Source organism: Aulonocara stuartgranti (genome assembly GCF_965226115.1).
Source record: "Aulonocara stuartgranti genome assembly, chromosome: 3".
Lineage (NCBI taxonomy): Eukaryota > Metazoa > Chordata > Actinopteri > Cichliformes > Cichlidae > Aulonocara > Aulonocara stuartgranti.
In genome coordinates, this window is record NC_138941.1 from 79036369 (window position 1) to 79051517 (window position 15149).

The 15149-nt window shown below is 42.4% G+C and overlaps 1 protein-coding gene and 1 long non-coding RNA gene across 2 annotated transcripts in view; one reads left to right on the forward strand and one right to left on the reverse strand.

Moving 5' to 3' along the window:
* LOC309702883 (alpha-2-macroglobulin-like) overlaps nucleotides 1-15149 on the forward strand; it is a 66118-nt gene that overhangs the window by 2573 nt on the left and 48396 nt on the right. Inside the window, exons 5-9 of the mRNA XM_082527520.1 lie at nucleotides 8334-8386; nucleotides 8492-8512; nucleotides 9062-9227; nucleotides 9302-9386; nucleotides 9483-9633. Of these exons, the coding sequence (XP_082383646.1) occupies nucleotides 8334-8386; nucleotides 8492-8512; nucleotides 9062-9227; nucleotides 9302-9386; nucleotides 9483-9633 (476 nt within the window). The remainder of the gene's footprint in view (nucleotides 1-8333; nucleotides 8387-8491; nucleotides 8513-9061; nucleotides 9228-9301; nucleotides 9387-9482; nucleotides 9634-15149) is intronic.
* LOC309702884 lies at nucleotides 135-5073 on the reverse strand. Its single transcript, XR_014275778.1, has 5 exons — nucleotides 4698-5073; nucleotides 3477-3528; nucleotides 1652-1807; nucleotides 1334-1419; nucleotides 135-1083 (listed from the first exon to the last, which is right to left on the reverse strand). It is a non-coding gene; the product is annotated as an uncharacterized lncRNA (long non-coding RNA).

The window sequence follows — 15149 nt, forward strand, 5'->3', positions numbered from 1 at the left end:
TTTTTAAATAATGGTTCAATTTACTTAATATTTTTAAGTTAACTTAAGCAAAAACGTTAATTACAATTAAGTGTTTATTTTATTTATACACACACACACACACACACACACAGAGGAAAAAAGAACCCCGTCAATTCAACATTGTTCACAATGATTTATTTTAAACAGCTTTTTTGTGAATCACACATTTAGCAGATTCCTTCTCTGAACACAGTGAGCTGAAATCTGTTCTACATTCAGTGGATAAAACTTGGATAAAATTTCAGTCACAACAGCCTTATATAATAAAATTGCATCCAAATTGGCATGCTTGATAAAACTCTGTAAAACTGGCATATTGATGCTAACAACAAGAAAAATGTACCTGCCATACAAAGAATAAAAGTGGCTCAAGTGAACGCAGTGCTTTACCTTTTCAGAAAAGGTCAAATGACAAAAATAAAATTAAGATCCCAAAAAAATATAAATCCTGAAAAAAAAAAAAAACATTTGCACTGTGACATAGTTTTTGAACATCTTATTTTGATTCCAAAAAATTGGGAAGATTATAACTAAAGAGTGACCAAAAAACATCCATAATGATACTCTCCCATTTACATCTTAATGTGAATCTGGAAAGTTAATACAAAAACACAGTTTATGGTACAAACATTATTTATGAACAGGAATGTCAAAACAATGTAATGTCGCAACTGAACCTTTTGGTGAGCATTACATGTCACTTAACAAGTCTAACACTTTAAGAACAGCCCTGTGAAATTTTGTCTACAATGAACAGAGGTCATTTTTCAGTCTTTGAACCTTGACAGAAAGGTTTCCTGGATCCAGCTCCATGAACACTTTTCGAAATGCTTCAAATGTGCATTTGAAATTCTTGGGGTATTTCAGATCCAGAGCATAGCACAGTCCCAAAAGATAGCAACAGGCTTTGCTCAGATTCCCAAGTTTGCCCAGAACAGTAACGCCTTCAATAACAATACCCACATCAGTAGGTTCGCCTGACCTGTCTTGATTCTGCAGCAGGTAAATCTTCATCACCTCCTCAGCCAAAGCCTCTTCAACGAAGACAGCATCAGCACCGTCCTTTAAAAAGAGAAACAACTGTTTTAAGCTCACATATTTCCAAACATTGAAACAAAAAGTTTCATTTGTATGACATCACCGGTACTCATAATATGTGGACACTGCTCCAAAATCTTTGAGCAAATGCTATTCTTTTGTATGCTTTGAAGTGTTTGCTTTTTTTCTTTAGAACAGTATCTTAAAACTTGTCTATGATCTCACAAGCTAAAATAAACTACTAATATTCCTAAAACAGATTTATTGCACCAACCTCAAAGGTTTTGATTAAGGCACTTGGATCCTCTCCCAGATGGTCAATGAAACATCTGATGATGACTTCTCGATGGAATTTCCACTCTGTAAAACAGGAAGTCTCAACTGAGGCAAAATTTGCACATTTAAAACATGACTTACCATTTCTAGCTTAAACATAACTATTTTTTTTCTGTTGTTGACCTGTTTTCACACCCACCATCAAGGTAAGAACACCTGTGGAGCTAAAATATTGAACAGAGCCGTTTTTAGTGGAAGGGCCTCTTCAATGCTGTGTTGGAACGTTTTTGTGGTTAGAAAATGCAATCTTCCTTACCTGAAGCAGAAGGTTTAACTGTGCCCTGTGGCGTTGTCCAGCAGCACCTTTCTTGGCTTGAAACAAGGACAGGAGTTTGGATGAATACAAGTCCAACGATGACATGAACTTTGGTTCAAGGTTCAGGGTCGTGATCCTATGAAACGCTGCACTGACCTGGATGGGAGAGGACAAAAAATCTGAAGGCCAAAATTCTGATTCAATCAAAAAAAAAAAAATCTACCATTTTTTGCAACCTGGACTTTATTTTCTAAAATGCAAAAGATTAATTTACGCATCCAGACATAAATCCATATAAGTGGATTTGTTCAGTATGCAGACTAAACCCTTAACATAAAGTATTATCTTCCACTAAGCTTCTAAATTTTATGTTATGAAGTGCTTGCACTATTTCCCTGTGAGATTGTATAATCTTAGAGGGAAGAGGCGGAGCCAGGTTGCCCTCTGAACCATCGTCTGCCTGGCAGCGATGCGAGAGGAACACACCTCTGAAGTGGCGCACATATTCAGAATCGCGTCAGCGGCTTTACAGAGAAAGCCTTTCAGCTCCTCTGGCAGCTCTGCTTCCTCCACCTTCCTGGAGATGACAAATGCTAGCAAGGCAGTGTTGTTAGTCACTGCAGCTGACTGAACAGTGCATTGATGTTGCTTGATCAGTGAACCTTGCGATCAGCTGGTCAAGTTTGGCGGGATGGGCCGGTCGCTGTCCAACGACCTTGGTCATTTTGGTGCCGAAAACTGAAGCGAGGCTCGGCTCCAGAGGGGGAACAGGCGGAAAACTCCGGTCTGTGAAGCCCTCTGTGAAGCCCTAGGTAGAGACCGGTGCTCTAATCTTCGCTGGCTCTGCTGCTGCCTCAGAGAGGTTGGTCATCATCCCTGGGAATTGAGGCCAGATGGGATCTGGGCAACGAGAGTGAGCGGAGCCATACCTTCCCGCCAGATCATCAGATGGGGGTGGAGCCGGCTGAGGGACGGGAAGTCCCTTCTCACCAGCTGCCTCCTGGATGATGCCAGGCAGATCCAGGAGCAGCGCACCAACAACTGGGAGCGGCGTCCTTGCCGACATGTGAAGGCCAGTGGTGGATGAGCGTCGGCTCATCCACCCTTCTGTCACCAGGCTGCCCAGCTGGGAGGCAGTGGAGCTGCCACCACTGCTGTTTTCCTCACGGTGGGTGGAATCATCCAATTCCGGCCCACCATCGAAGAACTCGATGGCTTCTTCCAGCGAGTACCTCTCTTAGCGGGAACGCCTCCTCAGCATCAGCCTTGAAAAAGGCTGACCTCCGCTGCTTTTCCTCTGGCGGGAGGATCTAACAGGGGCGGCAATAGGATTAAGGTGTGAGGGCGAGGTCCGCATGGTGAGGACCGAGGCAGCCCACGCAGACGGCATGTCGGTCATACGACATGATGTAGCCGGTCTGGCAGGATGGACACAGACGGATCGTCTCGCTGGACATCTTCTGGCTGGCTGAAGAAAAACGGTAGAGCCGATTTCCTGGTCTCACCGTAACTTATACTAGACCAGGGTGAGGCCCACACAGCAGGTGGGCGTGGACTAAAATACTTCAGTGCTGCGCGCACAAGGGGAATACCCACTTAAAGGGCTGCGCCTATACTCATGGTGACACTGGATGACAGACCATGAACTCATCAATATATTTACTGAACTGAAAAATTCTCAAAATTTAGATTTGGCAAATAACCCACCACAAAACCAGTATAAATATTTAGGTGGTATCACCATCCACTGCTCAGCTTGTATAAAACAATATCATATTCATCACATCAACAAATTTAACACATCAAGTCCTCTGAGTAAAATTACCTGCTTTACTTTGTAGTTGATGCAGATTTTTTTCCTGGTGGTGAAGATGGTGCTGAAAAAATACAAATCAAAACTTTATCATTACAAAACATGTCACTGAGTAATCTGCCATAACATCAATCTCTTATAAGAAAGTTTAGCTTGGATTGAAATAAACATTTATTTATGTAAATTGGGAGTAACTAGGCAAGGCAAGTTTATTTGTATAGCACAATTCAACAACAAGGTGATTCAAAGTGCTTTACAGAGACATTAGAAACAAAAACAAATAAAAAGCATGATTTAAAATTGATTAAAGCAAGCAAACAAACAAACAAAACAGTATATAAAATCAGAACGGTAGATAAAATCAGTAGTTAGTGTAAGTTTTGAAATTTAAGCTTAAAAGTGTGGATTTGGTGCTTTATTCAAATGCAGATGAGAATAGGCGAGTCTTCAACCTGGATTTAAATAAACTGAGTGTTTCTGGAACTATACTAACTAACTATATACTAACTATACTGGAAATGATGGCACTTTTGGCTTGACCAAAAGGACCAAAGCTTTTTTTTTTTTCATTATTTTCTGGGATCTGAAAGGAAGTAGGGCCCCGAGTCTAAATTTACTTAAGGCCCCATAGTACTTTGGACCGGCCCTGGATGAGGTAATCTGCTGACCCGGGCGGTCCTCTCAGCGTTCTCTCAAAAACTGGCCCTGTTCGGGACAAAGCTGAAAGCAGCGTCTTATATGCTCTGAAAGACCCCACATAGAACAAGAAAGCTAAGCAGCATGGTTGCTGCTATGAACTGTTCCGCGGGCAGGTCTTCTTAGTTACCAAAGCCATTGATGACGTCTGTTCATCTCCTCCTGAACAACCTGACAGAGTGAGTCAGGCCGCGTGACTACCGCAGCTCCCGCACCGCGACTCAACAGGGCCATTTTCTAGAAATGTCTGAGCACACCTGCTTTCACGTGGTTCCTAAAATGCCCCCGATTAAACGGTGAGGTCGCTGGTACCGGGACATTCCGGTCAAATTACCCGGAACGCAGATAGCGACTCAGAACGTAAAAGGATAAAAGGGCGCGGTTTCCCGCCGCCTTGACTGGAAGACGGGTTGAAAACTTAAATTAACGTGCACAAACACGCCACCAAGTGAGCCACCATGACAAACGCTTTCTTCAGAACATGTTATAAAAGAACGGTGTGGATAAAGACAGCTAATGTATGAATTGGTCACTTACCTGAAAACGTTACCAAGTCTGCAGTGGATGTGTGTCTGTCTCGTTCAACGTGCAGAAAATCTCCCATGAGGCCATGCTCCTCGCGCGCGGTACATGCCAAAGGTCATTAGTCTTACTCAAAGTTTTAAGTTAGTATTGGGGGACAAAATTATATTGATTTTGAACCATTAATAATTAAAGTTAAAGACAATGATAAGTATGAATACCAGTGTCTCAGTTATTTTGAGTACTTTCTATGAGATATATTGAGTAGATTTAAATAATGCACCCTGTGTTTCAAATACAGAATTTTTTCTTTTAAATAAACTTGAACAAAAGAGCTCAGTTCAACTCAAAAACTGGTGTTGAAAATTTAAGCATTCTTTTCAGTATTTTCAACTCAAGATAACACTTTTGTGATTTTCAAAGATTTAATTTAAGTTAAGTCATTAAGTCATTTAATTTAAGTCATCTAACTTAGAATTATAATGATATTTACTAAGCCCCTGAATAATTTTTTAGGGTCTATGCTATTCTACATGCTTTTAAATCATTAAAAATTACAATTGAATTACAAAAGTATTTTAGACTTTAGTTTACTTCAGCCTTATTCAATATAAATCAGGTATCATACAAAAAGTTAAAAATAACTTCAAATTCAGCAGGGCTGGACTGGGACAAAATATCGGCATTTTGACTAGATTTTCAATTTTTTTGTAGTTTATTGCACTTTTTTGCAATTTATGTAATTACTATGCACTTAATGCAGACATATTATTAATAATTTGGGCTATAATGGTTGTATTGATGTATAGCAACTTGAAATGCTCCCAAAAATGGCTCTACAACATGTAAAAATATAATATAAGCTCTGGTGTGCTTGGTTCTATGGTAGGTCTTAAAGGGTTAATGCGGCCTATATTCCAGTACGCCTTATGTATAAAAACAGACCCGTTTCAGACACGTTCATCGTCAGTGCGCCTTATGGTCCGAAAAATATGGTATTTTAAAAAACAACAAAAGGAAAAAAAATCCCACAAGTTTCATATTTGAGCTCACACTAATGACGAACTTCACATTGCAAAAGACAGCTACTGACAACGAATGGTATGCAGTTATTTCACAGTGATGAGAAATAAAACATGCAGAATACTCAGAGTGCACAACTTCCCCCAAAGGGCAAAGGCCATATTATATTTTCCATTTTGAGACCTGCTGCTGTGATGGAGAATTAGATAGTAATTCAAATTCAAATTCAAATTCAAATTTTATTTGTCACGTACACAGTCATACACAGTACGATATGTAGTGAAATGCTTGGACAACTGCTCGTGACCTAAAGAAAACAAAAAAGGAAAAGGCTATGAATAAGATAGGAAATAAATATGAAAAATTAAAAGGGTAAATTTAACTAGGAAGGAATAAAATATAAATTAAGGTTAAAAATGAAATAACTGTACAACACAAATTAGAATGAAGGGTAAATTTAACTGGGAAGAATAAGATAAAGATAAATATATAAATTAAAGTTGAAAATAAAATAACTGTACAACACACTGGGAAAGAATAAGATAAAATATATAAATTAAATTGAAAATAAAATAACTGTATAACAAAATACACAATACACAATATAGAACTATATAAGAATGTATGAACAAAATACACAAGAAGTATAAATAAATATATACACAATAACAGCAGCGTGATTTAAGTGATGAAGTGAAAACAATGTCCAGAATGTCCAGTGTGTGTGTAAGAACCATATGTGTGGGTCAGTACTGTGTGGTGGTGTGATTGAGAGACCGTATCGCCTGCGGGAAGAAGCTCCTCCTCAGTCTCTCTGTGTTGGTCTTCAGGGAGCGGAATCGCTTTCCTGACCTCAACAGAGAGAACAGTCTGTTGTTGGGATGGCTGAGGTCCTTCACGATCTTCCTGGCCTTGGTCCAGCACCGCCTGCTGTAGATTGAGTGCAGGTCAGGGAGCTCGGAGCGGATGGTGCGCTCAGCTGACCGCACAACCCTCTGTAGAGCTCGTCTGTCCTGCATGGTGCTGTTCCCGAACCAGGTTAAGATGTTTCCCGTCAGGATGCTCTCTATGGTGCACGAGTAAAAGTTCCTGAGCACCTTGGAGGGCAGTTGGAAGTCTCTCAAGCGTCTGAGGTGGTAGAGATGCTGTCGGGCCTTTTTCACCACGGTGTTGATGTGACAGGACCATGACAGGTCCTGCGTGATGTGAACTCCGAGGTATTTGAAGCTGTCCACTCTCTCCACTGGGCACTCGTTGATGACGGGGGTCTGGTAGTTCCTCTCCTGCTTAGTGCTGAAGTCCACTATCAGCTCCTTTGTCTAACTGACGTTTAGAAGGAGGTTGTTCCTCTGGCACCAGTTCTCCAGATTCCTAATCTCCTTCAGGTAGGCCGTCTCGTTGTTATCAGAGATCAGGCCCACCACGACGGTGTCGTCAGCAAACTTGATGATGGTGGTGGAGCTGGTAGTGGCCACACAGTCATATGTGTACAAAGAGTACAGCAGGGGGCTCAGAACACACCCCTGGGGGGCTCCAGTGCTGAGAGTGGTGGAGGCTGAGACATGTCCGCCCATCCTTACTGCCTGTGGTCTGCCAGTTAGGAAGTTGGAGATCCACTGACACATAGATGAGCTGAGTCCCAGATGCTCCAGCTTGGTGGTGAGTGTGGAGGGAATTATGGTGTTAAATGCAGAGCTGTAGTCTATGAAGAGCATTTTAACATAATTCCCCCTTCTAGTGTCCAAGTGAGTGAGTGATGTGTGGAGGAGATGAGAGATGGCATCGTCTGTGGAACGATTTGGACGGTAAGCGAACTGTAGTGGGTCCAGTGTGTCTGGTAGTGAAGAAATGATGAAGTCTCTGACCAGGCGTTCAAAGCACTTCATCACTACTGAGGTGAGGGCTACAGGGCGATAGTCATTGAGAGAAGCAGGGTGGGGTTTCTTCGGGACAGGAACAATGATGGACTCTTTGAAGCATGTGGGGATCACCGACTGAGATAAAGAGATGTTGAATATCTCAGTGAACACAGGAGCTAGCTGGTATGCGCAGTCTCTTAGGATACGACCTGGGATGCCGTCTGGTCCTGCTGCTTTCCTGGTGTTCACTCTCTTGAAGGCTCTCCTTACTTCATGCTCGGAGATGACGAGCACGTTTCCGGTGCGTTTTCAGCTTAACTTTGTAATCGGGGACAGATAGCACAAAATGAATCATGTCTGAGTAATGCCTCTTAGTTTATTTCAGAGTCAAATTCTTTTTATGTGAAAGTTTAACGGTTTTAATTTTTAAAACTTCACAATAAAATAAATATGTTTAAACATGGCTTTGGAATTCAAAGTACAAAAAAATCGTGAGGGAAGAATATGGAGGGCCTCGGGTGCCCAAATGTATTAAATACATAATTAAATAATAAATTAAATGTGTCATTAACTAAAATATAAATTAGCAATATCAGTTCAATTTCAATAAATTCTATACATATGTCTCATACATGTCAGTCCATTATCTGAGATCTGTCTAGGCTTGCTGTGCAGGGTAACCAATCAGATCCATGTTTGATAAGTTGCAGTGACTTTGTTTTAAAGTACAAAGAGAGAAACAGAGGTAACCTCTCAATTCTTCTCAAAGTGAATTTCAGAGTCGTTGCGATGGATAATAAAATGCGACCTGCCAATCAGCTGGTGAGTTTTTGAACAGTATTATTAATAATGCTGTTTGCAATTTGGATGCAGTGATTTACACAACAGTTTCTTAACTCCACCTGTCTTTCTTCCTTTTTCTTTCAGTATGATGTCATTGAACTTCAGGTAAGAGGGCGCCTCTAGAAAAGGCTTTTCCTTCTCTTGCAAATGCATCAACACAACACTGAACACATGCAGTCAGACAGACTTGAAGGTTCCCTGCTCACTGCTTGCATACACACTGCTTCTGCAGTATTACTCCAAGTTACTGACAGTGCAAGCTTTAAAAACTGGACAAAGTGGGTTGCATGTATGTAATACACACCGTGCAGGGGTCTGTTCTGTCACTTGATGCCCCACATGTGAAAATAAAATGACAGTGATTAAATCAAATTAATAATTTTGATTTAATTACTCCACAAACACAGCCACAGCTTCCCTGTCATTACAGCTTAGGTTTCTTTATATCACTTAGTTTTTAAACATTTATAAACAAGTGCTTCACATCTAGAAGAGGACAAAGCTGGCTACAGATGAAGACAGGACATCTTTATGTCCCCCTAAATTTATATTGTCCCGTTTTAGCTCTAATGTTGTTGAAAAGGAAAATAAAGAATCTAGTTGGTACTGTACTTACACCTGTGTAGTAGCTGTCACTGTCACTTGATTTAACAGGATCCTCACAGTAACAGGATTGGACAGTGGCTAAATGAAACATCCAATAGCAGAATACTGCAGCTTTCTTACTCCTTGGACGCTGAGGCCCCTGAGGGACCGTACCAGATCATTGTGTCAGTGGGTGAGAGGAAAATATCTCACAACTTCAAAGTGGAGAAATATGGTAAGTCAGTCTTATTTATTCTTAAATTCTTTGTTGTAATGGAGTGCAAATGCTGACATTCATATTTCCCCCAGTTTTACCCAAATTTGATGTGACAGTAAATATATCTGAAGAAGTGAGTATTGGGAAGGAAGACATTGAAGCTAAAGTGTGTGCAAAGTAAGGAAAAGTTCTTTCAGGACAAATTATGTGTTGTAAATTCTGGAGTTTGGAGAGCAAATGACTCATAATGTTTACTTATTTTTCTTTATACAGGTACACGTATGGACAGCCTGTACCAGGACGTGTTACAGTCAATGTGTGCAGACCTATTAATTTGTATAGAGGTTTTGGTATATTGGTGCACAGTGAGGATGATTTGGCCCTATTGCAGATAAGTGCGCCCTGCCACACAGAGACAAAGCAGGTACAGTTATGGCTTCATTTCTCTTTTTTCCCTGATACTTTGGGTACATTCAGGCCCCTGCATTAGCATTACAGCAAACGGGTTGCCTGCTCTACCCAGCTGAACTGGCGCCGTGTGTCCTCTTTACTTTATTTCCCTACAGTTCATCGTCTCATACTTTCATCCACGGATTTGAATTGTTAGTGATATCTCATCTTTCTTGGACGGACGTGTCAGCTCCAAAGGAGTGAAGTGGTTATTGTTGTGCCTAAAAGGCTGCATAGGTTGTGTTGGTGTTTCTAATATCTGCTAGATGATTAGCTTTACTGGTAGGGCTAAGGCAAGTGGTGTGTCTCATCATGTCTGTCACACAAAAGAATACAACTTCTGTGGGAAATCTAAGAACTTCAAAAATACTCTGATCTGACTGGGACACCTAAACAAACTGAACAAATATACACATATCCAAAGATTCAGCTCCTGTTAAAAGTTTGAACAATTTACTGAGTTACTGCTCAGTGTTGGGAAGGTTAAAGTGTATTCCACTACAGATTACAGAATACATGCCTCAAAATGTATTTTATTCCGTTACGTTACTCAATGAGAGTAACATATTCTGAATACTTTGGATTACTTAATACATTATCATTCTTTTTACTACTACATGAATGAACTATTTCTGTGTATTTTATTACTATTACTGAAGGCTACTCTCCACACCAACACCAACTGGATGTTTAAATCTTAATATAAATGAGTAACAGTAGGTGGACATTAGGTAAGGCTACACTTTTTGCAGTGATCTCGTATAGAAAACTATTCCGCGCGTATATAAAACAGGTCCGCGGCTCCGATAGCTTTACTTTGTTGTCTGGGTCAACTTTTTGAGAGACAGAGAGAGGCGTTGAAAGGCTGCTCCAACGGAGCTTATTGTTTCGGAGGAAAACACGAACACAGTGTAGTCGAGTCTCAATACAGTGGCTTTCAAAAGTATTCGGCCCCCTTGAACTTTCCCACATTTTGTCACATTACAGCCACAAACATGAAACAATTTGATTGGAATTCCACGTGAAAGACCAACACAAAGTGGTGGACATGTGAGAAGTGGAACAAAAATCATACATGATTACAAACATTTGTTACAAATAAATAACTGGAAAGTGGGGGACATAGCTACAGTGGTTTACTGAAACATGCAAACACAAATGGAAATGCAACCTGAACTCTCTCAGGCAAGCTTCCATGAGTTCAAGCCCCGCTGTTGTTGGCGTTTGTTTTAGATTCAAAGAAGGAAATGGGAGTAAAAGATTTGATTTGATTTGATTTGATATACCTTTATTAGTCCCACAAGGGGAAATTTCATAAGGCTGCCGACCTATTGCACGCAATGGCGGCGCCATCTTACCTTCCGACCATACATACATGACACAAAACATCACATGGGGAAGACAGGTCAGAGAGGTATAACAATGGAAAATGCACCACATGAGGAAAGATAAGGAGAAAAAAATAACTCCCCTGGATGGATCGACAATGGGATAAAAGTTCAAACTGGTTCTTTGCTAAGTTGTCTGTTATGTGTAGAAACAATAATCCCTTGAGGCAGGTGTCCTTGTTGTGCTTGGATGGTTCATAGGTCAACATAAAGTGCCTGATCGAACTGAACTGGAAATGAATGTAAAAGCTGCCAAAGTCTCAACACAAACTGCTCAAGCCCATTTTAAAAATTCCCAAGAAAGTTTATTTATTTGGAGGCCAACAAACAAACACACAAAAAGGTAGTGGGTGAAGATTTTTTTCACAGTACTGTATAACATATATATGGTAGTACTGAGATTTTGAGGATGTAAATGAGATGCTGCTGGGAAATTTAAATGATACAGTGGTTTTGTGAGGTGATGCCATCATACTGCTATACAGTCCCAGCTCGACAGGATGTTTGGGATGTTGTGGAGGATACGGCGTCTGTGTTTTCCAAAAAGAATTTCAGATTTCGAATCATCTGAGCACAGAGCATTGTTTGTCGTTTTAAATGAGCTTTTGCCCAGAAAAGAATGCAGCGTTTCCAGTTCGCATTCGCATTTGACTTCTTCTGCACAATGGAGCTTTAACCTGCGTTTGTGGGTGGCATGGTGAACTTTGTGTGCAGATATTGATTTGTGGAAGTGTTCCTGAGGCCATGCAGTGATCTGAGTGGCAGAATGATGACAGTTTTTCATGCATTGCTGCCCGAGGACCTGGAGACTGCAGCCATCTGATAGTGGATTTTAGCCTTATCCTTTGCATGTTTTGATGACATTATGCGCTGCAGATGATGAAATATTCCCCGTCTTGATAATTTTACATTAATGAAATTATTCTGTCATTGTTCTACAATTTGTAGACACAGTCCATTGCAGATTTGTAAACCTCCGCCCATCTGTATTTGTGAGAATCAGAATCAGAAAGGGTTTTATTGCCAAATGTTGAGCAGGTTTACAACATTAGGAAATTGCTGCGGTGCTTCAGTGCAAACATACTGTCATAAATTACGCTTAAATAGACATGAAAATAAAAATAAGAATAAGAATTAAAAGTGCTAAGTAGACAGATATATACATGATATATACATGAGTGCAGGTGGTGATCAGTGCCAAACATGGAATGATGCAGTGAACACAGTGTAGGGTCATGTGTTAGTGGTGGGGACAGTCATACGGTTATTGTTCATGAGTCCGACAGCAGAGGGGAAGAAACTGTTCTTATGGCGAGAGGTTCTGGTGCGAATGGACCGGAGCCTCCTGCCTGAGGGGAGCAGGTCAAACAGACTGTGTCCAGGGTGAGAAGGGTCAGCTGAGATCCGAGCTGCACGCCCCAGTGTCCTGGAGGTGTACAGGTCCTGCAGAGATGGGAGTCTGCAGCCAATCACCTTCTCAGCAGAGCGCACAACACGCTGCAGTCTCTGTTTGTCCCTGATAGTGGCTCCAGCGTACCACACGGTGATGGAGGAGGTGAGGATGGACTCGATGATTGCAGTGTAGAACTGCATCATCGTCCGTGTTGGCAGGTTGAATTTCTTCAGCTGCCTCAGGAAGTACATCCTCTGCTGGGCTTTCTTGATGACGGAGGTGATGGTGGGCTCCCACTTCAGGTCCTGGGTGATGGTGGTACCCAGGAAGCGGAATGAGTCCACAGAGGTGATGGGGGTGTCAGTCAGGATGATGGGGGGGAGTGGAGCTGTGTGCTTCCTGAAGTCCACAATAATCTCCACTGTCTTCTGGGCATTCAGCACCAGGTTGTTGTGGCTGCACCAGGACACCAGACGTTCAACCTCCCTCCTGTAGGCAGACTCATCCCCGTCCGAGATGAGCCCAATAACGGTGGTGTCATCTGCAAACTTGATTAGCTTGACAGACTGGTGGGTGGAGGTGCAGCAGTTGGTGTACAGGGAGAAGAGCAGAGGAGAAAGAACACAGCCCTGAGGGGAGCCGGTGCTGATGGTCCGGGAGTCCGAGACATTCTTTCCCAGCTTCACATGCTGCTTCCTGTCCGTCAGGAAGTCAGTGATCCACCGGCAGATGGGATCAGGCACATTCATCTGGGAAAGCTTGCCTCGGAGATGGTCTGGAAGGATGGTGTTGAAGGCAGAGCTGAAGTCCACAAACAGGATCCTGGCGTAGGTTCCTGGGGAGTCCAGATGCTGCAGGATGAAGTGTAGGGCCATGTTGATGGCGTCATCTACAGACCTGTTGGCTCTGTATGCAAACTGCAGGGGGTCCAGGAGGGGGGCCGTGAAGGTCTTGAGATAGGAGAGAACCAGGCGCTCAAATGACTTCATGACCACAGATGTCAGAGCCACGGGTCTGTAGTCATTTAGTCCAGTGATCCTAGGTTTCTTGGGGACAGGGATTATGGTAGAGGACTTGAAGCTGGCAGGCACATGGCCTGCAGTGAGGAGTTGAAAATGCCAGAAAACACTGGGGCCAGCTCGTTTGCACAGTGTCTGAGGGTGGCAGGAGACACACCGTCTGGGCCGGGAGCTTTTCGAGCATTCAGATTCTTAAACTGCTTCCTCACATCTGCTTCATGAATATGAAGAGTTGTGGTCGGAGGAGGTGGTGTGAAATCCTCTTTTGTGTGGGGTGAGGGGGCGGGTGTTGCAGGTGAACAGTTTGAAGGTGGTGATGGCTCTATGGAGGGGGGAGAGGTGGGGGAATGAGTGTCCAAAGTGTCTCTATTGTTGGGGCCGTTGGAGGTGTGAAGGCTGCCTGATGGCTCGTCAAAACGACAGTAGAAGTCGTTAAGGGTGTTGGCTAAGAGCAAGTCGTCAGTGGAGTGGGGGGTTTTAGGCTTGTAGTTTGTGATATTCCTAAAACCTTTCCACACAGAGGCCGAGTCATTCTCTGAGATCTGCTGCTGCATCTTCTCAGAGAGCTGATGTTTAGCAATGTCCACTTCTTTAGTGAACCTGTACTTGGCCTCTCTGTAGCAGTCCCTGTCTCCGCTTCTGAACGCCTTTCTCTTTTCCAGCCACAGCTTTTTGAGTTTAGGAGTAAACCGGGGTTTGTCATTGTTATAACTCACCCTGGTGCGTGATGGCACAATGCTGTCCTCACAGAAGTGGATATAGGAGGTGACAGTGTCCATAAACTCGTCCAAGCTGTTAGAAGCAGCCTTCATTGTGTCCCAGTCTGTATACTCCAAACACGTGCGAAGCTCCTCCACAGCCTCGTTGCTCCACAGTTTTTTCGTCCTCACGACAGGTTTGGAGAGCTTCAGCCTCTCTCTGTATGCGGGGATCAGGTGGATCATGGCGTGGTAAGAAAGTCCGAGTGAAGCGCGGGGCACCGCGCGATAGACCCCGCTGATCGTGCTGTAACAGTGGTCTAATGTCCTCTCCTCTCTGGTCGGGCATTTAATATAGAAACTCTGAGAAACTCTGAGAAAATGAGAAACTCTGTCTCTCTATGATGATCTTTTAATAAGATAAGATAAGATAAGATAACCTTTATTAGTCCCACACGTGGGAAATTTGTTTTGTCACAGCAGGAAGTGGACAGTGCAAAAGTTATGAGGCAAAAATTAGAATACAATAAGAATAAATACAGTACACAACTGTACAGAATAGAATAAAATAAAATACTATATACAGTAGAATAAAATAAAAATAAATATACAATAAGATAAAAATAGAATACAAATACAAATACTATATACAACTGAGTAAAAATACAACGATGACAGAAAGGATTATTGCACTTAGCATTATTGCATATGTATGGATGTGTGTGCTTGATCAGTTAAAGTCTTTATTATGGAGTCTGACAGCAGTGGGGAGGAAAGACCTGTGAAATCTCTCCGTCCCACACCGTGGGTGCCGCAGTCTCCCACTGAAGGAGCTGCTCAGTGCTGTCACAGTCTGCTGCATGGGGTGGGAGACGTTGTCCAACAGGGATGACAGCTTAGCCGCCGTTCTCCTGTCACTCACCACCTCCACTGGGTCCAGAGGGCATCCTAGAACAGAGCTGGCCCTTCGGATCACCCTGTTCAGTCTCTTC